Source organism: Podarcis vaucheri (genome assembly GCF_965113315.1).
Source record: "Podarcis vaucheri genome assembly, chromosome: 2".
Lineage (NCBI taxonomy): Eukaryota > Metazoa > Chordata > Lepidosauria > Squamata > Lacertidae > Podarcis > Podarcis vaucheri.
Genome location: NC_138760.1, coordinates 123,636,300 through 123,659,195, shown reverse-complemented (window position 1 = coordinate 123,659,195; position 22,896 = coordinate 123,636,300). Strand labels below are relative to the sequence as shown.

General features: G+C 47.2%; 2 protein-coding genes across 2 annotated transcripts; one reads left to right on the top strand and one right to left on the bottom strand.

The window, feature by feature from the left end:
• Positions 1 to 410: 410 nt before the first annotated feature.
• On the bottom strand, positions 411 to 9,934 carry LOC309525077 (zinc finger protein 34-like). Its single transcript, XM_082210446.1, has 6 exons — positions 9,914 to 9,934; positions 7,166 to 7,287; positions 5,310 to 5,436; positions 3,584 to 3,679; positions 2,304 to 2,414; positions 411 to 1,394 (listed from the first exon to the last, which is right to left on the bottom strand). Exons 2-6 carry the CDS (start codon positions 7,238 to 7,240, stop codon positions 727 to 729), a joined length of 1,077 nt encoding a protein of 358 aa, XP_082066572.1. The 5' UTR covers positions 7,241 to 7,287; positions 9,914 to 9,934; the 3' UTR covers positions 411 to 726.
• Positions 9,935 to 12,299: 2,365 nt separating this feature from the next.
• On the top strand, positions 12,300 to 21,786 carry LOC309524714 (uncharacterized protein). The gene is made up of 3 exons (XM_082209651.1): positions 12,300 to 12,363; positions 17,596 to 17,725; positions 18,799 to 21,786. The coding sequence occupies exons 1-3, from the start codon at positions 12,358 to 12,360 to the stop codon at positions 20,817 to 20,819; spliced, it is 2,157 nt and encodes a 718-aa protein (XP_082065777.1). The 5' UTR covers positions 12,300 to 12,357; the 3' UTR covers positions 20,820 to 21,786.
• The last annotated feature ends 1,110 nt before the right edge of the window (positions 21,787 to 22,896 follow it).

The following is a 22,896-nucleotide window of genomic DNA, read 5'->3' as shown; positions in this document are numbered from 1 at the left end:
ATTGGGGCATGTGTGTGGTTTAAATATACGGTTGATTCCATCTAACCCCATGGCATAAAAGAGGCATAACTATCAATGTTTCCCCTTTTTAAAGGGAAATTCCCTTATTCCGAATAGGATTCCTCGGAAGAAAAGGGAAAAGTTGACAGCTATGAAAAGGGGAGGAGGAGAAGTTAGCTTCGCACAGGCACAGTCTCCAGTTGTTTGGGAAAAATCCTGGAGAGGAGGGGACTTTCAGTCTCAGCAAGGGGGACACACCTGCCGGAGATCAGTTGCTGTGCTTATTAGGCCTGACACTCCTGTGTCGATCGTGTTTTGCTGAGTGTGTGTACATAGCACCTCCCAGGGCCTAGCTGCACTCCCAAGGAGGCTAGTGCCTGGTGTTTTAAAAACAACAACCAGTAAACAAATTTCAGTACAAAACCATCGTGTATTTAGTGCAAAAGTTCAGAAACCCCATAAAACCACCCAGTCAAACCTTCATAATGAAACCAGATTCCTGCCCCAGGAAGGGCTTGCTTTCAGCACCCAAGGCAAGCCCTGCTTTTGGCAGGGATCAATGCTGCTCTGGAACTTCAGAGTAGAACCAAGCACAGTGGGGCACGGCCAATAGTCAAGGGTCTGGGGAGCTGGAGTCCAATAACACATTGAGGGCCACAGCTTTCCCTTGCCCCCGTAAGACAGGAATGTCCTAAGTTGATGGCAGAGGTGGCCAACCCATCTCTCTCAGGTGGATTCTCTGATGTCCTGTAAGGTTCCACCACTCCCTGAAACTTTCGCTGCTCCCAGAGAAGGCCCTGCCTTCTCTGCCAAGTGGGTCATCTGATGCTTGGAGAAACTCGACCTGTTGCTGAAGCTGCTCCGGCACTCCAGGCACGAATAGGACTTGTTGCCCGTGTGGATCTTCTGGTGGGCCGTCAAGCTGGAGTGGTGCTTGAAGCTCTTCCCGCACTCGGAGCACACATACGGCTTCTCGCCCGTGTGGATCCTCTGGTGGTTCTTCAAGTCGATGCGCTGGCCGAAGCTCCTCCCGCACTCGGAGCACTGGTACGGCCTCTCACCCGTGTGGACCCTCTGGTGGCGTGCCAGGATGGGCCTCGTGCTGTAGCACTTCCAGCAAACCGGGCACCTGTGGAGCTTCTCCCTTGGAGGTTTTGTTTCCCGTGGGACGAGGAACGACTTCCACCGGTAAGTCCTCCCAGAATTGGTCCACACCTCTTCTCTTTCATCTATGAGGAGGCCTCCAGAGGCCTCACCTTTCTGCTCTAGTCTTCCCAAAGATTCCTCTCGTGTTTCTGGGTGCTCAGAATGGAGGAGTGGACCTTTAGCCTCGCCAAACATTATTCTATCACACAAAGAGGATGAGGAGAGGCAATTCTGGCTCCAAGCCTCCTCTGCAGAAAGGAGAAGAGAGGATTGCACCTTACTTGTCTCAGGGGAAAGTTTAAAAGGGAAGCTATCTCTGCCTCAGAAACATTCCTCAGAAACATTCTGGCTACAGGGAACCAGGCAGAGGGCCTTCTCGGTAGTGGCGCCCGCCCTGTGGAACGCCCTCCCATCTGAGGTCAAAGAGATAAACAACTACCTGACATTCAGAAAGCATCTTAAGGCAGCCCTGTTCAGGGAAGTTTTTAATATGTAACACTGTACTGTTTTTAACACTTGATTGAGAGCCGCCCAGAGTGGCTGGGGAAACTCAGCCAGATGGGCAGGGTATAAATAATAATAATAATAATAATAATAATAATAATAATAATAATTATCATCCCCACCCCCCAAAAAAGTATCCTGCTCCCTTAAATAGCTCTTCTTCAAAAAGCTCTTGGTAAGGATGACCAAAGGTGGCACTGTGGGTTAAACCACAGAACCTAGGACTTGCCGATCTGAAGGTCGGCGGTTCAAATCCCCGCGACGGAGTGAGCTACCGCTGCTCAGTCCCTGCTCCTGCCAACCTAGCAGTTCGAAAGCACGTCAAAGTGCAAGTAGATAAATAGGTACCGGTCCGACAGGAAGGTAAACGGTGTTTCTGTGCGCTGCTCTGGTTCGCCAGAAGTGGCTTAGTCATGCTGGCCACATGACCTGGAAGCTGTATGCCGGCTCCCTCGGCCAGTAAAGCGAGAGAAGCACCGCAATCCCAGAGTCGGCCACAACTGGACCTAATGGTCAAGGGTCCCTTTACCTTTACTTTAAGGATGACCAAATGATCATCAAGGGAATGGATCAGCTCCCCTATGAGGAAAAATTGCAGAGTTTGGGGCTACATATGGACTTATTCCCCCCAAATGTTTTTAATGGGCACTCACTCGAAAAAGAAACATTATTCTGGGATCTTCTCATTAAAGTCTTGTTGGCTTCGAAGGAATAATCTTCTGGCTGAAGAGGCTTCTGCTTGGTCTCACTCGCCATGCCACCACCTTTTGGAAGAGAAGAACAAATATATTCACAAATGACAATTTAAAAACTTGTGGGACAACACACATGCAACACAACCATAGCTACTGGCTTCCAAAGCAGATGGCCGGTGGTGGGAATGGTTAGACCAATTTGTGGAAGCAGATAGGTTTATAAGCCATGGCAGCTAAATGGAGCTTCCCTGTTCAAAGGCAGGTTATCTCCAAATGCCGTAAGAACGTCAACAATATGGCTGGGGCTGTGGGCAGTGATGTCATCCAGCCAAGATTAGCTCTCTTCTCCTTTCTTTCCTTATATTCCAGCACTAAATGAGCTGAATTAACACCTTTCCACTCACAACGGCACGACAATAAAGGTTTGCGGCTTCTGACACAACTCAGAAGTCTCAAGGATCTAAAGAAAATGATTTGCGCTCCGATTTTGAATCCTGAGACTCACTTCTGTCAGCGGAGGGGGAGATCAACCAGGCGGCTGTCAATACAGCTCCAAAGAACAGAAAAGGCAGGAAACTCAGTTTAGCTGTGATGCCTGCTCTTAGAGTTAAACTCTAGCTCAGATACACAAGAATACTGCTCTCTCTACGGAGCAGAAATAAAAAATATTTCAAGAGGGCCTTTTCGGTGGTGGCGCCCGCCCTGTGGAATGCCCTCCCATTGGATGTCAAGGTGATGGACAACTACCTGACATTCAGAAGACATCTTAAGGCGGCCCTATTCAGGGAAGCTTTTAATGTATGATATTTTAGTGTTTTTTGGTTTCTGTGGAAGCCGCCCAGAGTGGCTGGGGAAACCCAGCCAGATGGGCGGGGTACAAATAATAAATTATTATTATTATTATTATTATTATTATTATTATTATTATTACAGGTCGCTGATTTCAAAAACCATTAATTGAGCAAAAGATCAGAGCATAAAGAATAAAAACCACTGTCACCAGACCAGCAATAAACTATATGGCTGAGGCTGATGGGAGATGTAGTGCAAAACATTTAGACAGCACCAGGTTGGAAAGGCTGATATAGATATACATATTTTTTATAACCAACCAACCTTGAGATACATGTTTTCTGGCTTTACATCTGTCTTGTCAGGAAGTGTCTTCAGGAAATATGATATTCTGACTGAACTAGGAAGATTCAAGCCTGCTGGCCACGTTCTTTAAACGACATTACCTGAAAATCTCTCCATTTCCTTGGAGTCCGGTACACAGAGATTGTTGGTGCCTTTAGGCCTGGAAGTGAGGGTCAGCTTGGGAAAGAAACATCCTCCTTCAGAAGGGAAGACAAAAATACAAGTGGAATTAGGAAAATTTTACTCCTTCTGACACACTTCTCCATACTAACCTAGGTCCTAACCAGACCCTGAGATCATCTTTTGGGGCCCTTCTCAGTGTGCCTCCTCCACGAGAGATCCAGAGGGTGGCAGCACGAGAACGGGGCCTTTTCTGCAGTGGCTCCCTGTTTGTGAAAAGCTCTCCCCGGGGACATTTGCCTGGCGCCTTCATTATACACCTTTCAGCGCCAGGCAAAAACATTCCTCTTCAATCAGGCCTGTGGCTGATGAACATTCTGTGTCCTTTTAAATGTGTTTTGTGGGAAGGAGGGATATTGGTTTATTTCAGTTTTCGTTCTCGTTTTTATTATGAATTTCGTGTTTTTATTTTGTATTTTTATGCTGTGAACTTCCCCAAGACCTTCGTATGAAAGGTGGTATACAAAATGAATAAATGAATAAACACAGCTCCCAGAATTCTTTGGGGGAAGCCATGCCTGCTAAAGGGGTATAAGAATGCTTTAAATGTATGGTGAGGATGTGAACTTGGACAGGGAGCTTTTCCAAACCCTAAATGGGGACTGATCCTGAGGCCTTCTGTATGCATGCATGAATGAATTGATTTATTTTGGTCCCTGACCAGAGTACAACATGTATAGTCAAACCTTGGATCCTGGACACCTTTGTACTCAGACCTTTTGGCTCCTGAACGCCGCAAACCCGGAATTGAGTGTTCTGGTTTGCGAATGCTCTTTGGAACCCGAACGTCCGACGGGGCTTCTGTGGCTTCCGATTGGCTGCAGGAGCTTCCTACAGCCAATCAGAAGCCGCGCTTTGGGTTCCGAACGTTTTGGAAGTCAAACGGACTTCCGGAACGGATTCCGTTCGACTTCCAAGGTACGATTGTACAACAACAGAGAACATACAAACATAAATAGATTAAAATTAAGCTCTATGAGTTAATACACGATAAATAATTCAAACTGCTAAAATGTATAAGTTAAAGCCTTAATTGCTAATTTAAAACATATGAAGACATTGGCGGTTAGATTCATTCAATGCTCGTCTCTTTAATTTTATAGCAGCAGCACAGAATTTAACCACTTTTAAGGTAATCTCTAGTTCCCTGTCCTCTGTTAAGTATTTCAAGTAATAATCACCAGTTCTGCTTGGGGTTTGCTGCATGATTTGAGCAATAAATACAGTGGTACCTCGGGTTAAGTACTTAATTCATTCCGGAGGTCCATTCTTAACTTGAAACTGTTCTTAACCTGAAGCACCACTTTAGCTAATGGGGCCTCCTGCTGCTGCTGCGCTGCTGGAGCCCGATTTCTGTTCTTATTCTGAAGCAAAGTTCTTAATCCGAGGCACTATTTCTGGGTTAGCGGAGTCTGTAACCTGAAGTGTATGTAACCTGAAGCGTATGTAACCCGAGGTACCACTCTATAGAGCGTATAACCTTGTAATAGTGACAATGTATGCAGAGCAAGTACTCCAGCCACTGAGCTCTGGCCCTTTCCTTACTCAAACTGAGAGACGGGGAAAGTAGAGCTATGATATGCTTTCCTAGAGCCTTCCCAAGCCCTCTCAACACCATTTATTGAGCAGCAAAGAAGGGATGCCTACCCAGAGAGGCCCAGTTGAAGTTGTTCTCTACCATGACGTCTATATAGAGAGCTCTTTGGTCCGGATCCAAAAGGGCCCATTCTTCCTCACTGAAGTGGATCGCTACATCCTGAAAGGTCACCAAAACCTGAAAGAAGACACAAGAACTTCGGAAGGGGCTTCATCCCAAGTCAGGTTGTTGATCCGCCGAGTTCACTAGTTTATAGACTGACCAACCAGAGGATCTCCAGGGTCCCAGGCAAGGAAATTGCATAGTACAGAGTCAGACCATCGGTCCATCTGTTATCTATGCCAGGCGTAGTCAACAAGGTGCCCAGTTGACATTTTGCTGCACTACAAATCCCATCATCCCTGTCCATTGGCCATGCTGGCTGGGGCTGATGGGAGTTGGAGTCCAAAAACAAATCCAGAGGCCACCACAATAGCTACCGTATTTTTCGCCCCATAAGACGCACCGGCCCATAAGACACACCTAGATTTTAGGGGGGGAAATAAAGGAAAAAAAAATTATTTCCCCCCCAGGTGCGCTGCGCTACACCAGGAGCTTGGGGCGTGCGGAGCTCAGCGCGCCCCAAGCTTCTGCGTGCCGGCAAGGTCTCCGCTAGCGTGGGAGAGCCGGGCGCCTCTCCCAGGGCTAGCGGACCCCTGCGCTAATCCAGAAGCTTGGGGCAAGCTGAGGTCAGCGCGCCCCAAGCTTCTGCATGCCGGCAAGCAGTCCGCTGCCGCCCCAAGCCTCCCGCACCCGGCAGGAGGTCCCACCAGGTGCGCGAGGCTTGGGGCGGCAGCGGACTGCTTGCGCGCACCTAGAAGCTTGGGGCGTGCTGAGCTCAGCGCGCCCCAAGCTTCTGCATGCCGGCAAGCAGTCCGCTGCCGCCCCAAGCCTCGCGCACCCGGTGGGACCTCCTGCCGGGCGCGCGAGGCTTGCAGGCATTCGCCCCATGAGACGCACCCCGATTTCCCCTTCATTTTTGGAGGGGAAAAAGTGCGTCTTATGGGGCGAAAAATACGGTACCCTTGATCAATGCTAACTGGGTTTCAAGACAGGGCTTTTCCTGGGGCGTTCTACATGCATAAGAGGTGCTCTACAATTGACCTATATCCCTTCCCCAAAGAACTTGACGCCTTCGCACAAGCCACACAGTTGATCCATCTAATTAATTTTATTTATTGAATTTACAGTCGTACCTCAGAAGTCGAACGCAAGTTGAATGTTCTGGCTCCCAAACACCGCAAACCCAGAAGTGAGTGTTCCAGTTTGCGAACGTTCTTTGGAACCCGAATGTCCAATGCAGCTTACGCGGCTTCCAATTGGCTGCAAGAGAGCTTCCTGCAGCCAATCGGAAGCCGCATCTTGGTTTCCAAACGTTTTGGAAGTCGAACGGACTTCCGGAATGGGTTCTGCTTGACTTCCGAGGTACCACTGTAAATACCGCCCTATAACCGGAGGTCTCAGGGCAGTTCACAGAACAAAATCAAAATATAAAACCACAAAACATATAATCAAAATAAAAACAACAGCCCAATAACCCCCCCCCCAAAAAAACCCACATTTTAAAAGGGCATAGGATATCTAATTAAGTATTTTCTACACTGATTGGCAGAGAATCTCCAGGTTTTTGGCTAGGGTCCTTACAAGCTCTATCTGAAGATAGCAGCAATTGTTTATGGGAGACTCTCAAACAAAGTACTTGTGTTATAAAATCCAACACATTCCCATTGTTCCTCTAACTGTTGCACCTCACTGTCTCTCCATAGAGCTTCTCAGGAGCAGCAGGTGGGGCTAAGGACACCTTTCATACTGAAGCAAAGGGAAATTGGTAGGTTGTCGCCCCAGAGCCAGTTGTCCCCTTGCCCACCTGAGCTGGAACCAGAGCAACTGTTGCCACACTAGCAGGAAGAGGGGCTGGCTCAGAAAGCGTCAGGGATGCCATCCTTCTAAACGCGGTGGTGAAAACGGGTTCGTTCCAGTGGTTGAGCACTGCTAAAAGAAACAGAAGGGAGACAGCAGGAGAGGTAAGCCTCGAGCGTTGCTACAAAAGGGAATGAGGAAGGTGGAAGAGGCAAGCCTAAAATATTGTCATAAAATAGGAATGGGGACAACAGAAGAGGCAAGCTGCAGAAGTGAACCAGGATGGTGGAAGAGGCAAGCCTGAAATATTGCCATAAAATAGGAATGGGGACAACAGAAGAGGCAAGTTGCAGAGTTGAACCATGATGGTTGAAGACATGTCACACGCGGCAGTGAAAATGGGCTCATCCCAGTGGTTGAGCGCTGCTGAAAAAAACGTAAGCCGCAAGTATGGCTACAAAAGGCAACGAGGAAGGTGGAAGTGGCAAGCCATAAAGGAGAATGGGAACAACAGAAGAGCAAGCAAGAGAGTGAACCAGGATGGTGGAAGAGGCAAGCCTCTGTTTTTCTGGCTCACACAGGTATCTTAGGAACCCATGACCTTGTTACTTTCTCCAAACTTCCCCTGAGCCACACCTGGGTCACATGCCCACAATTTATTCAACTCCTGACGCAAACAGCAAGGTGTCATCTTGAATGGCAATTTACAGTATTTACGCCATGTCATTTTAATATTTCAAATGCCCCTACAGATTCTTGGCTCTCCTCTTGCATTTGCAAATCCTTTAAGCAACCATCCAGAACCCCCCATTTCTTTTCATCAGAGCTATTAAGCATGTTTTAATAAAATGCCTTAGACTCAGAATTATAGCATTACTTTTTATGTACGCCACAACAGCAGCAAGAGTCCTTATAGCAAAGTATTGGAAGACACAAGAACTACCCACACTGGAAGAATGGCAGACGAAGGTGATTGACTACATGGGACTGGCTGAGATGACCGGCAGAATCCGAGACCAAGGAAAAGAGACGGTGGAGGAAGATTGGAAGAAATTCAAAGTCTATCTTAAGAACTATTATAAAATAAATGAATGCTAAAATGCCAAGGCTAGGGAAATTAAGAGGTTACAGCTGTATTGATTTGGTAAAGACAGGAGGAGTAAAAGGTTAATTAGTTAAATTCTGAAGTGAGGATTTGCTGGAAGAAATTTGAAAATAGGGATGCAGAAAGGGAAGGTATGGGGAAGTCGATGAAACAGGGTTCAAGAAAAGAAGGTTTTGAAATTTTACATGTTTATGTGTTTGTTTGTTATTGTATTGTGTTTTGTTTGTGTTAAATATGTGTTAAAAAACCAATAAAAATTATTATTAAAAAAAGAATTATAGCATTACAAGGGATCCAAAGGGTCATTTAGCCCAACCCCCTGAAATGTCATGAATGTCCGTCTGCTCATTTCCCAATCCTCCAAACCTACAATAAGTCTGTCATTCTCTCAGAGGCTGCCTCCTCGCAGTGCTCCTGTGCTTTTGACAGCTTCATAACAGGCAGAAATGTTTCAGATGAAGCTTTCCCCCCAAATACAGAAACAGTGAGCAGTTTCTGTTTTTAAAAAAATTTAAAGCAGAGACATCACCTTGCCAACAAAGGTCCGTATAGTGAAAGCCATGGTTTTCCCAGTAGTGATGTATGGAAGTGAGAGCCGGACCATAAAGAAGGCTGATTGCCGAAGAATGGATGCTTTTGAATTATGGTGCTGGAGGAGACTCTTGAGAGTCCCATGGACTGCAAGAAGATCAAACCTCTCCATTCTGAAGGAAATCACCCTGAGTGCTCACTGGAAGGACAGATCGTGAAGCTGAGGCTCCAGTACTTTGGCCACCTCATGAGAAGAGAAGACTCCCTGGAAAAGACCCTGATGTTGGGAAAGATGGAGGGCACAAGAAGAAGGGGATGACAGAGGACGAGATGGTTGGACAGTGTTCTCGAAGCTACCAGCATGAGTTTGATGAAACTGTGGGAGGCAGTGGAAGACAGAAGTGCCTGGCGTGCTCTGGTCCAGGGGGTCACGAAGAGTCGGACATGACTTAACAACAAATATTTCTGGGTTAGCGGAGTCTGTAACTTGAAGCGTATGTAACCCGAGGTACTACTGTAAAAGGAAAACTCCCCTGCCTAGATCCAGGTTTGGGGCACCAACTGCAGCTTCCTGAAAGGCATGCGGGATTAGGAAACTGAGAATAGAACAACGCCTGCCACCTGGGCTCACCAAAACATCAAATAAATCCCGCTAGGCGTGCTCCACTTTCGCTTGCCTCGCTCTTATTTCATAGAATGACAGAATCATAGAGTTGGAAGGGGTCCCAAGGATCATCCAAACCAACGCCCTGCAGTGCAGGAATCTCAAAAGGACGCCCCCCCTCCCAATTTGAAACCGTACAAGAGACCCTGCTTAGCTTTGCAAATGTGCCAGCAGCAGCCAATTGTTTAGTCCCAGGCTAGAACCTGCGGGCTTCAGCATCGCCCAGCCCCGCAAATTGCCGGGCGATAAAGGAGAGCTGTTCCCGGCACATGTGCAGAGCGCTGTTCGATTCCCACCCACATCTCGCTCGCGAGTGAGCCTTGCATGGGGCGGACACTTTCGGGGATGATCGGGGTTACAGAAAAGGGATCTCCCGCTCCCTTAAAAACAACCCTCCGCTCTGTGATCTGCCCCGCCTGCCCGCTGCCCGATCCCTTTCTCTCCCCAGGATCTACCTCCGCTTCCTTCCTCGCCCCTCGTGGGGGTCTTGCTCCACGCAAAGTCTCCCCGGGGTTGGCCTCCGCCTGCCCCCCGGCTACCCTTGGGGAAATCGAGACCACAAGGGAGCTGGAGGAGGAAGAGGAGCAGAAGCCACCGAAGCCCCGAGCCGCTCTGTTATGCATGCGATTCCTGCATTGCCGGGGGTTGGGCTAGATGACCACCAGGGATCCCCGCTCCCAAGTCGACAGTTCTGTGCCTCGCTTAAAACAGCTGCTTCAGGCTTCCGCTTCCCAGCTTCCGCCTCATCTTTGGCCATCCTGCTTCCGGAGAGGGGAGTTGGCTGGAGGAGGAGGAGCGCAGGAGCTGCCTTGCCACCGACCTCTGAATGCTTTCCGAGCCGCAGCTCAGAGCAGCGCCGCCTATCTCCTGCGCATAAGCGTGAAACTCTGGAAGGGACCCCTGGGCATCATCCAGTCCAACCCCCTGCAGTGCAGGAATATGCAGCTGACCTCTTGTAACCTTGGCATGATCAGCACCATGCTCTAAGCGGCGGAGCTATCCTCTACCTCGCCGGCTGTTTTTTGGCTGGTTCCTGGGAGGGGATTTGATGAGTCCAGAGGCAGGGAGTCCCAAAGTGTAGGTGCCGCCACACTAAAAGATTAATTTCCTTAATCCAGTTCACCAATAATTTATTAGGGACTCTCCATCACTAGCTGCAAACTGTGGTTGCAGGTGAAAAATATATCTCCTTCACCAGGCCCAGCTCTTGAATGTTCTCAGCCAGGAGACTGAGATCCAGCGCTGAGGGCCTTGTGACGGTTCCCTCATTGCAAGAAGTGAGGTTACAGGGGCTTCTCGGTAGTGGCACCTGCCCTGTGGAACACCCTCCCTTCAGATCTGAAGGAAATAAGCAGCTATCCTATCTTTAAAAGACATCTGAACGCAGCCCTGTTTAGGGAAGTTTTTAATATTTAATGCTGTACTGTTTTTGACATTTGATTGGGAGCTGCCCAGAGTGGCTGGGGAGACTCAGCCAGATGGGCGGGGTATAAATAAATTATTATTATTATTATTATTATTATTATTATTATTATTTCAACTTCAGTCTGGCTCCAACCAGAAACCCACACCCAAGATAACAGATCCTGCAGCTGCTCATCGCCGTACAGTCCCTTGACTGTCTTGGAAAGGTCTTATATTATTGAAGACAGACAAAAAGCAGTCTTATTGTTGCCGATTCCTGCATCGCAGGGGGTTAGACTAGATGCCCCTTAGGATTCCGTCCAACTCTACAATTCTATTATTCTATTATTCGTTAATTCATCACCTTCCATGCAGACTCCCTTGAAATGTGTTGGACGCTCATTCATTGGAGGTTTTTAAACAGAGGCTGGGTGGCAATCTGTCAGTGATTCCTTATCTGAGATACCTGTGTGACAGGGTTGGACTAGAGGACCTTCGGAGAGTCCCATTCAAAACACTACTATGATTCTATACAATCATCTCAGCTGTACTCTTACATTTGTATAGAAGGGAACTATTTATGGCAGCATATTGGAGATGTAATAAAGATAATGCTTCTTCGATACATATGTTTATGCAATATCCTATGCTGATGAAGTTTTGGGAGAAAGTCCCGGATTGTTATATTATAAATATTACTTTTTTGGCACGGGGGGGGGGGGGTAGTACTGTCAGAGGATAACATTATTTTAAATTACGTTGGATTTGACAACCTGTCAACGTAAATGGTTTTGCTGTGCCCTCGCTACAGCTAAAAGACTTGAGTCAGTGGAATGATAAATCTATAGTCACCCTTTATTCTGACAACTTTTGCAACAGACAGACAGATAGCTTATAGACACAGATTGTGTCTGGACAAATAGAATGACATTTGGAATACATTTATAAAAAAATACAGTGGGTTAAATAGATAGATAGATAAATAATTTATTACGGTCGGAGACCAGCTTATAAAACACACTTAGAGGTACAATCCCAGAAAGAAAACAAGCAGTTAAAACAATGTACAACAATAAATTATAAATTTATAAATGCAATAAGCATATGGACACTTAAGCATATGGTTGTTTCTTTTAATGCTCCTTTTCCTTTTTTCGCGTTATTTTGCTCAATCGAAATGTTTTCCATAAAACAGAATTAAAATAAATAAACCAGCAGCAACATCATACTAAACGAACACTCAAGGCAAAGCTCCATGGTGCTGATGGGAGGGCACCAGCTTGGGGAAGGCTGCAGAGTGGCATCTTACGGTAGCAGCCTTTCAGCTGTCACAAGACTCTGAAAATGCTTCTCCCACCCCACCGCCTTCTCCTCCTCCCGTTAACAGGGTTAAGGAGAGCGAGCCTTCGTTCCTAGAGAGGCCGCGAGAGCCTCTTCCGGCTTCGCTCAACCTTGGCTGGAGGACCCGAGGGAGCAGGGCAGCTGGTGGGCGGTGATGTCGGTGAGTGTGAAAAGCGCCCGCTTTCGGGTTCAGCAGAGCCCTTCGTCAGGCTGGAGGCTAAGCAGAGCAAGGGACAGAGGAGAGGGGTGGGGAGAAGGGCTTGGCGATGTTGCAGCCACAAAGCCCACATTTAATGCATTTAATCCCAGTCTTCTATGGGGAGGAGACTGCAAGCTCAGTTGGGTAAGGGCGTAGTAGTTTGCTCTGCAAGTTTCAGGTTACACCGAGGGCTGCTGGGAGAAAAGAGCACACAATGGCTGACCCCTCGTTTGTTTTATATATATATCTATATATGCAGGTTTTGGTGTCTTCGGGTGTCTTCCCGTGTAAGAGTCGGGGTGTCTGTGCGACGTTTCGACGAGGTCTCACTCGTCATCTTCAGGCTGGTGCTTTCGGCTTCTTGTTACTGGAACAGAGCAGAATCTGGTGTTTGAGTTCCTATAAATACTGTTGAGGGGTGTGGTGTATAGCCTCCAACGTTCTGGGCAGAGAGGAAGTTCCTAGATTAGTGTGCCTTTTCTTCTTTTGTTCCTTAATTACTTGAGGGATATCTTGAGTGATTTCATGAGTGACATTCTGAATACCACTGGGTGGGTCATTAAGTGTAGATTAGTTGCTAAAGCTTTCGTGTCTTGACCTCTTGAGCTTGTGAAGAGTTTTTCTGAGAAGATGGCTGTGCTGCATTTAGTTGTGCTCTGGCTTGGCTTCGTGTATAGGGGCGAGCTGTGATTTTGTGCCTTGTGCCAGCCAGATCTGTGTAGGGATTGCAGGGGGGTGCAGCATCCGGAGGTGCCACTATAGTTTGGCTACTGGATGGAGTCTGTAATATGTCTGTGGAGAGGGTCTGGGTTTGGGTCTGGTGTGGTTGATTGGTGACGGCATTCTGTGTGCCTCTGGTTCTGGTGTCGGTTTTTGTGGGGAGGGCTAATTTCCAGGTGTCTGGCAGGCGGGACGTGTCGTCACGCTTGTTCATGTTGTGAGGGTGTTTCTCTATCTCGATGGCTTCCATGATTATTCTCTTGTGGTGATGTTCCATGTTAAAGAGCAATTTGGAATCTGCAAAATTAATTTCGTGTCCTGTTTCTTTCATGTGTTGGAAAAGAGAGGAAGTTTTTTCTTCTTTTTTGACGGCATTCTTGTGTTCTGCGATACGTGCATTTATTCGTCTGTTTGTTTGTCCAATGTACGTGGCTGGGCAGACTTTGCAGGGTATTTCATAGACCCCTTGGTTTTCCAGCTGGATTTTGTCTTTTGGGTTTCTGAGGATATTGGCTATTTTTTGGTTGGTGCAGAAGGCTGTTTTGATATTGTGTTTATGGAGGATTTTGCTAATTTTGTCTGTAGTGCCCTTGATATAAGGAAGGAGGGCCATGCCATTGTTTTCTTCTGTGTCTTGGTTTTTGGGGGGTGTTTCTTTTTGGATTAGCTTAGTAACCCTGTTTTTCTGGTATCCATTGGCGATTAACACATTTGAGAGATTCTGTAACTCAGTTGTCAAGTGGTCTTTGTCAGCCAGGCGTTTGGTTCTGGAGATGAGAGTCTTGGCTACGGAGTTTATTTGTGCAGGGTGGTGGTGTGATTGTGCGTGTAAGTAGCGGTTGGTGTGTGTTTTTTTCCGGTAGATAGTGTGTCCTAGGGAGCCATCAGGTTTTTTGTAGATTAGGACGTCAAGAAAGGGGAGTTGGTTGTTGTCTTCTATTTCCATAGTGAATTGTATTTTGGGGTGTAGGCTGTTGAGATGTGTGAGGAAGCTATCTAGTTTTTCTTTCCCGTGTGGCCAAATTACAAAGGTGTCGTCAACATATCTGAGCCAAAGTTTGGGTTTGTGTTCTGACTTGTCTAAAGCATTGGTTTCAAAGTGTTCCATGTACAAATTTGCGATGACCGGTGAGAGGGGTGATCCCATAGGTGCTCCTTCTATCTGTTTGTATCTTTGTCCATTGTGGATGAAGTACGTGTTGGTTAGGCAGTGGTTGGTTAATGAAGCCTTGACAGCCATCCAAAACAAATACAATCCCCCCAAATACATCCTGGACCTGACCAACCACTGCCTAACCAACAAGTACTTCATCCACAATGGACAAAGATACAAACAGATAGAAGGAGCACCTATGGGATCACCCCTCTCACCGGTCATCGCAAATTTGTACATGGAACACTTTGAAACCAATGCTTTAGACAAGTCAGAACACAAACCCAAACTTTGGCTCAGATATGTTGACGACACCTTTGTAATTTGGCCACACGGGAAAGAAAAACTAGATAGCTTCCTCACACATCTCAACAGCCTACACCCCAAAATACAATTCACTATGGAAATAGAAGACAACAACCAACTCCCCTTTCTTGACGTCCTAATCTACAAAAAACCTGATGGCTCCCTAGGACACACTATCTACCGGAAAAAAACACACACCAACCGCTACTTACACGCACAATCACACCACCACCCTGCACAAATAAACTCCGTAGCCAAGACTCTCATCTCCAGAACCAAACGCCTGGCTGACAAAGACCACTTGACAACTGAGTTACAGAATCTCTCAAATGTGTTAATCGCCAATGGATACCAGAAAAACAGGGTTACTAAGCTAATCCAAAAAGAAACACCCCCCAAAAACCAAGACACAGAAGAAAACAATGGCATGGCCCTCCTTCCTTATATCAAGGGCACTACAGACAAAATTAGCAAAATCCTCCATAAACACAATATCAAAACAGCCTTCTGCACCAACCAAAAAATAGCCAATATCCTCAGAAACCCAAAAGACAAAATCCAGCTGGAAAACCAAGGGGTCTATGAAATACCCTGCAAAGTCTGCCCAGCCACGTACATTGGACAAACAAACAGACGAATAAATGCACGTATCGCAGAACACAAGAATGCCGTCAAAAAAGAAGAAAAAACTTCCTCTCTTTTCCAACACATGAAAGAAACAGGACACGAAATTAATTTTGCAGATTCCAAATTGCTCTTTAACATGGAACATCACCACAAGAGAATAATCATGGAAGCCATCGAGATAGAGAAACACCCTCACAACATGAACAAGCGTGACGACACGTCCCGCCTGCCAGACATCTGGAAATTAGCCCTCCCCACAAAAACCGACACCAGAACCAGAGGCACACAGAATGCCGTCACCAATCAACCACACCAGACCCAAACCCAGACCCTCTCCACAGACATATTACAGACTCCATCCAGTAGCCAAACTATAGTGGCACCTCCGGATGCTGCACCCCCCTGCAATCCCTACACAGATCTGGCTGGCACAAGGCACAAAATCACAGCTCGCCCCTATACACGAAGCCAAGCCAGAGCACAACTAAATGCAGCACAGCCATCTTCTCAGAAAAACTCTTCACAAGCTCAAGAGGTCAAGACACGAAAGCTTTAGCAACTAATCTACACTTAATGACCCACCCAGTGGTATTCAGAATGTCACTCATGAAATCACTCAAGATATCCCTCAAGTAATTAAGGAACAAAAGAAGAAAAGGCACACTAATCTAGGAACTTCCTCTCTGCCCAGAACGTTGGAGGCTATACACCACACCCCTCAACAGTATTTATAGGAACTCAAACACCAGATTCTGCTCTGTTCCAGTAACAAGAAGCCGAAAGCACCAGCCTGAAGATGACGAGTGAGACCTCGTCGAAACGTCGCACAGACACCCCGACTCTTACACGGGAAGACACCCGAAGACACCAAAACCTGCATATATATATATATATATTAGATAAATAAAATTGACATGTCTCCACAGCCCCAGATGGAAATCTGCAATCTCCTCCAACCCTCCCTCTTAAAGCTGTTAGTAAATACTATATTTAATAACGCACACCTTCTTGTTTGCTTAACAGTCTCTTGACAGCAGGAAGCGGAAAAGTTGGCCTCTGTTTTCCTATATTTTGGCTATTGTGTCCAAATCGATGCCGTTTGAGAGGTCTTGGGATCGCTTCCAGATTGTCACTATTTTTGAGCGTTTGGGGTATTTGGGGGATTCAGTCGCATTGGTGCAGCCAATAGAGGTTTCCCAACTGACGTTACTGGCTCAAACCACAGCAAAATCTTTACAGTGCAGAGAGGAAACAGCAAAGTCATCCATTTTCTCAACTGAAATTGAAGTTTTTTTGAGTGGGCTCGGGAATGCAGATGAAAACACAGACATTCATAATTCAACAGCAACAATCTCTTCTTAAGATTTGGAAACATGCATTGTCGCTGAATATTGACCTTATTCTTTGTTTCCATTTGGCAGAAGCATTCCCCATGAAGAATATTGATTTATGATTATACCCTGCAGAGAGAGGGTAATATTTTCAGGCAATGCATTGATTTTTGGAGGGAACAAGTACTTGGAGTGCTTCTGGCTCAGCCCCGTTTTTTACTACAGTGTCTGCTGAGCTGAGAAATGTGTCTGCCTGGATCTCCAGCTGCTTTAGCAGGACTGAAGCAGAAGGGGATTCAGTGCACCTTGAATCAGAGAAAGGAAGAGAAAAGGGCCTTTCTGTCGACGTGGTCAAGATTACTAGGAAATTCTATCAAAGACGGAGTGCTCCAGACATATTATGAAAAAGGTCTTGAAATAGATGATGAGAGGATTATAATTTTAAAAGAGGTTTTGAAGGAGAGAGAGAATTACAGTGGTACCTCGGGTTACATGCGCTTCAGGTTACAGACTCCACTAACCCAGAAATAGTTCTTCAGGTTAAGAACTTTGCTTCAGGATGAGAACAGAAATCTTGCTCTGGCGGCAGCAGGAGGCCCCATTAGCTAAAGTGGTGCTTCAGGTTAAGAACAGTTTCAGGTTAAGAACGGACCTCCGGAACGAATTAAGTACTTAACCCAAAGTACCACTGTATAAATTTTTGACGGAGGCTCTTTAAAAGAAAAATACCTGCTTTAGATGGGAATTCCCTGAAGGGATTTCCTTTACTTATAAAGGCAAAAAAACAGAGGTGTGTAGATTTAGACAGAACTATATGGGAAACAGATTCAAAAGAAAGGAAATTACCAAATGCTTTTTTCTTATATGGTGTCCAATCTCCCTTCCCATCAGGGCAAGAGGGCAAAGGAGCCTGGGAACTGTAGTTTGTTAAGCATCCTCAGAGTTCGTAGGAGTCCCCTCCCCATATTTTCCTCACAGAGCTATAATTTCCAGAGTGGTCCTCTTTCCTTTTCTGCCCCTCTTTACTGAACAAGATCTCTGCTGCTCTGTTGCTAGGTTCTGAGTCCGCAGAAGCAAGAAAAAATGAATCTCCCCGAGACAGAGGACGCTCTTCAAGACACTTGGCAGGGATTGCTCTTCCAGGATATCAAGCAAGAGGCCGATGATGGAGTTGCTACCTTCTCAGGCAAGGATCCTCTTTGCTTGATTGCCCTCTCATCCTATCCTGGGACTCCCGCCCCCTCCAATTTGACCCCAAAGGATCAGTATTGACCACTTGGGGAAACTGTGCTCTAGAGATGGGGAACGCTAGACATTCTGCTGTTAATCACCATAATTACTGGTCATTTATAGATCTAATCTCCATGAATTTAGAGTCACACATACCCTGGTTGGTTGGCTTTTAAAGCCAGAGATTATTTAATTATTTGATGTATTTATTATCCCACTTTTCTACCACGGCAGCTTAGAGGTCAGTACAGTCAAACCTCGGCTCCTGAACGGCTCTGTTTTCAAACGTTTTGGCTTCCGAATGCTGAAAACCTGGGAGTAAATGCTCCAGTTTTCTAATGTTTTTCGGAAGCCAATCGTCCGACGCGGCTTCCGCTTGAGTGCAGGAAGCTCTTGCAACCAATCGGAAGCCGTGCCTCAGTTGTCGGACGTTTCAAAAGCCAAATGGGCTTCCAGAATGGATTATGTTCAACAACCTGAGGTTTGACTGTATCAAATACAAAGGAATAAAACTATCTTGATAGGAAACAATAGTTAAAAGTACATTGAAACACATTTAAAACCAGGCTTAAGATGCAGTTTGCCCTGACAGCGGCCTAGTGGTCTGCATCGCCTGCACCTTGGTTTTCAAAAGCCTGGATTAATAGGAAGGCCTTAGGATAACAAATAGGAAAGCAGTTTAACATCTCCTGAGAGGTAATTCCACAATACGGGGGCTGCCACAGAAAAGGCTCTGTGCTTCTGACAGAGAGAATGGTCTCACTTGAGGAGCTCAGCACCCAGGCAAGTTCGTATAGGGAGATCTGATGTTTCAGGTGGGGCTTCCAAGCACTTTTCAAAGGCAGCCCCACCTAGAGCAGGTTACAGTAGTCTAACTGGGATGTAATTCAGGCATGTGGCACTGTCGCTGTTTCCATGCAGCTGCTCCTAGTGTGTAGCCAGTGTTCGTTCCTTCCTTTCTCTGCCCCTCCATCTCTCTTTCTCTCTCAAAAAAAGACGCACATTGCAATTCTGTTCTTATTCCGGCAGGTGATGCGTGGATGTGTGGGAATGAGCCAAATCAGGCTGGAAATCCTGCGGAAGTGGAACCACATGCGATGCTACTGAGAGGAGCGGAACAGAATTTATCTTGGAGCCCCAATCTGGGAGATGAAGCCTCTGAGAGCCAGCAGGGAAACTGCCTAGCAGAAGAGGAGGACAACTTGATTGATCACCAGGGCAGGTACGAGGAACTGGAGGACAGAATATTCCAGCAGGGTTTCCCTGAGGATCAGCATGAAAAAGGACCCCTTGGGTGTGTAGAAGTCTTAAAGGAGACATCTGATCTTCTGGCACATGGAATAATCCAAGCCAACAGGGCTCTGTTCAAATGCCCAGATTGTGGCCAAAACTTTAACAATAGATCGGTCCTCATTAAACATCAGAGGATCCACACGGGAGAGAAGCCTTTCACGTGCTCCGTTTGTGGGAAGGGCTTCCGCCAACACTCTCACCTTGTTAACCACGAGAGAATCCACACCGGAGAGAAACCGTACAGCTGCCCCAGCTGCGGGAAAAGCTTTGGTGACCCCTCGCACCTCATCAGGCACAAGAGGACCCACATGAGAGAGAGGCCGTACAAGTGCTTGGTGTGTGGAAAGAGTTTCTGCACAGGGAACGAGCTTCTCATGCATGAGAGAATCCACACGAGCGAGAAACCGTGCCAGTGCGCTGCCTGCGGGCAAAGCTTCACCAGGATGTCCGTCCTCATTAGCCACCAGCGGATGCATACAGGGGAGAAGCCACACAAATGCTCCGAGTGCGAGAAGTGCTTCCAATACAATTCGCAGCTCGCAAAACATCAGAGAATCCACACAGGAGAGAAGCCCTACGAATGCTCCGAGTGCGGGAAGTGCTTCCGGCAGCATTCCCAGCTCGTGAACCACCAGGGCATCCACACGGGCGAGAAGCCCTACAAATGCCCCGAGTGCGGGAAGTGCTTCCGGCAGCAATCGCAACTTGTGAAACACCAGAGGATCCACACGGGAGAGAAGCCCTACAAGTGCGCGGAGTGCGGAAAATGCTTCCGGCAGCACTCTCAGCTCGGGAGCCACCAGAGAATCCACACAGGGGAGAGGCCATATGCGTGTTCAGATTGTGGCAGGGCCTTCAGCGACCCGTCTCACCTCAACAGACACAAAAGAACCCATACCGGAGAGAAACCTTGTGAGTGCTCTGTTTGCGGGAAGAGCTTTAGCACCAGTGCCTATCTTACGACTCACATGAGAATCCACACAGGAGAGAAACCGTATCAGTGCTCAGAGTGTGGGAAAAGCTTCAACCACAATTCAGGTCTCCTTGCCCATGAAAGAATCCATAGGGGAGAGAAGCCGTATAAATGCCCGGAATGTGGCCAGAGCTTTAGCAGCAGATCAGTCCTCATTAAACATCAGAGAATCCACACGGGAGAGAAACCTTTCAAATGCTCCATTTGCGGGAAGGACTTCCGCCAGCACTCGCAGCTCATGAACCATGAGAGAACCCACACGGGGGAGAAACCCTTTAGCTGCCCCGACTGCGGGAAAAGCTTCGGAGACCCCTCGCACCTGATCAGGCACAAGAGGACCCACACACGAGACAGGCCGTACAAATGCCTGGCCTGTGGGAAGAGCTTCTGCACAGGGAACGAACTACTCGTGCACGAAAGGACCCACACGAGCGATAGGCCGTGTCGGTGCTCGGAATGCGGGAAGTGCTTCCGGAGGAGGTCAGCCCTTATCAGTCACCAGAGAATCCACACGGGAGAGAAGCCGTACAAATGCTCCGAGTGCGGGAAGTGCTTCCGAGAGCGCTCCCCGCTTGTGAAACACCAGAGAATCCACACAGGGGAGAAACCGTACACATGTTTGGAGTGTGGGAAGTGCTTCCGTCAGCTCTCGCAGCTTGTGAACCACCGGAGAATCCACACAGGGGAGAGGCCGTTCGTGTGTCCCGAATGTGGGCGGAACTTCAGCGACCCCTCGCACCTCTTCAGGCACAAGAAAATCCACGTAGCACGAGAAACCTTGTAAATGTTTGCGTCGTCTACCTTCTTCCTCATCCGAGAATCCAAATCATTGAGTTAGGAGAGAAACCGTATCAGCAATCGAGAGTGCAGGGTAAAAGCTTCGACCACGTTTATGGCTCCACAGCAGAGAGAAACTGTACAAAGGCATAGATTGCAGGAAAAGCTTCCATGGTGGCTGGCGGATCATCGCACACAGGAAAGCAAAAACGGTGCAGAAAGAAGATTACGGGGGCAGATTTTTTTAGCCAGGCTGAGCTAGTTTCTCACCAGAGCAGGGTTGGTCTCAAAACTGTTCACCTCCAGCAAACACTTAAAAGGCCTGAAACTTACTTAACCCACCAGCAACAAACGTGAGGCCCACCAGTTACAAGATGCGAGGGCAGAGCCAGTCGCAAAATAGTGGCAGATCTGAGATGAAGTTCAGCACAAACAGCTGAAAATCACTGCTCCCTGATCTCTCTGTTTCTAAATTCTTTGCCTTAGCAATTTCCTCGTAACACAGAGTTCCACAGTTTGGCTTTCCTCAAGCTGTGAGCAGTATCATGGAAGAATCACGATAGTTTTGTTTTAGGCAGAATTTTGCTCTAAGCGGAGAAGTCAAATTATTTTATGTTTCCTTTCTCTCCATGCATCTCTTACAAGTACTTTTATTCACCTCCTGCTATTTCTTCTCCTTTCCTCCCTTCACCGTTCCCTATGCCCACTCCAAGCTGCCAGTTTCTATCATTCCTCCTATAACAGCTTTCTTCCTTCTTTCCTTTCATTGCTATTCTCAGGTGTGTGGGGATTTCTTACGGGAAGGGCGAAATATTATTATTGTTATTTGAAATATTAACCTTTGAATATGTGATTTCCCTCAATATTTCCTCTGGCCGGTTCCCTCCAGAGGAAGATCTTCATTTCTTCCTGCTCCTCTAAATTTCTTTCTCCCAGGAAACTTGACCCGGTGTGCAATAAAATTGTGGTGCTGACATTGTTCCAACAGTTCGGGAACCAGACAGGCGAGTGAGGAGAAAGCACTGGGCAGGTGATGGCGCTGAACTCCACCTGAGAGTGGATTGAGATTCCTGGCCCGCTGTTTTAAGAAATACGGTTTGCCCATGGGCAAAAGAAGCCTGATGGACTATTCCAAGTTTAATGAACACCTGTTTACACACAGAACATAGGAATAGCTTGCTTGATCAAGTCAGGGGCCCATCTAGTCCAGCCTTCTGTTCTCACAGTGGCCAACCAGGTGCCTCAATGGGAAGCTGGCTAGCAGGACTGATAAAACTGTCCCTAAATCAGTGGGTGGCACTGTGGTCTAAACCACTGAGCCTCTTGAGCTTGCCAATCCTAAGGTTGGTAGTTTGAATCCCCGTGACGGGGTGAGCTCCCGCTACTCTGCCCCAGCTCCTGCCAACCTAGCAGTTTGAAAGCACACCAGCGCGAATAGATAAATAGGTACCACTGTGGCGAGAAGGTAAACGGCTTTTCCGTGCGCTCTGGCACTCATCACGGTGTCCTGTTGCGCCAGAAGCTGCTTAGTCATGCTGGCCATATGGCTCAGAAAGCAGTCTGTGGACAAACACCGGCTCTCTTGGCCTGAAAGCGGAATTGAGTGCTGCACCCAAAGTTGAATTCGACTGGACTTAACCAGAGGTCCTATACATTTACCCCAAATCAGCCATAAAGTTATAAGCTAAAAAGGTGTTGATTTTGGACTATTGCAGAATGGTAGGGTGTGTGAAAGTAAGATGTTGAGACTGTAGTGGGTCAAAATTTTAATACCTTGGGGTTGGAAATATATTAAAATTTTGATCCACAACCGTCTCGGTATCGGCTTACTGGTGCTGATAGGTTTGTTCAGGGTGGTCACGCAGTATGAATACAGCAGCCGCACAATCCCTGCTGGGTTGCAGAGCTCTTCCTCCAACAAGGATGAGCCCGACAGGCTGGATTGGACAGGAGGCCCAGCCAGCATCCTGCTTTCTCAGTGGCCAAACAGATGCCCAATGGAGCCCCAAAAGCAGGGCCTGCATGTAATAGCACTATGCCCACTTGTGATTCTCAGCAGCTGTTATCCAGAGGTAAACTACCTC

What these genes read in the sequence shown, in the direction of transcription:
- LOC309525077 (XM_082210446.1), bottom strand. Translation starts at nt 7,240, where the DNA reads ATGGCATCCCTGACGCTTTCTGAGCCAGCCCCTCTTCCTGCTAGTGTG. An exon ending in CTTCAACTGGGCCTCTCTGG is followed by an intron (nt 3,680 to 5,309) that starts GTAGGCATCCCT and finishes TCCCTTCTGAAG; the next exon opens with GAGGATGTTTCTTTCCCAAG. An exon ending in GAATAATGTTTCTTTTTCGA is followed by an intron (nt 1,395 to 2,303) that starts GTGAGTGCCCAT and finishes TCCTTTCTGCAG; the next exon opens with AGGAGGCTTGGAGCCAGAAT.
- LOC309524714 (XM_082209651.1), top strand. An exon ending in TGGAGTTGCTACCTTCTCAG is followed by an intron (nt 17,726 to 18,798) that starts GCAAGGATCCTC and finishes TTATTCCGGCAG; the next exon opens with GTGATGCGTGGATGTGTGGG.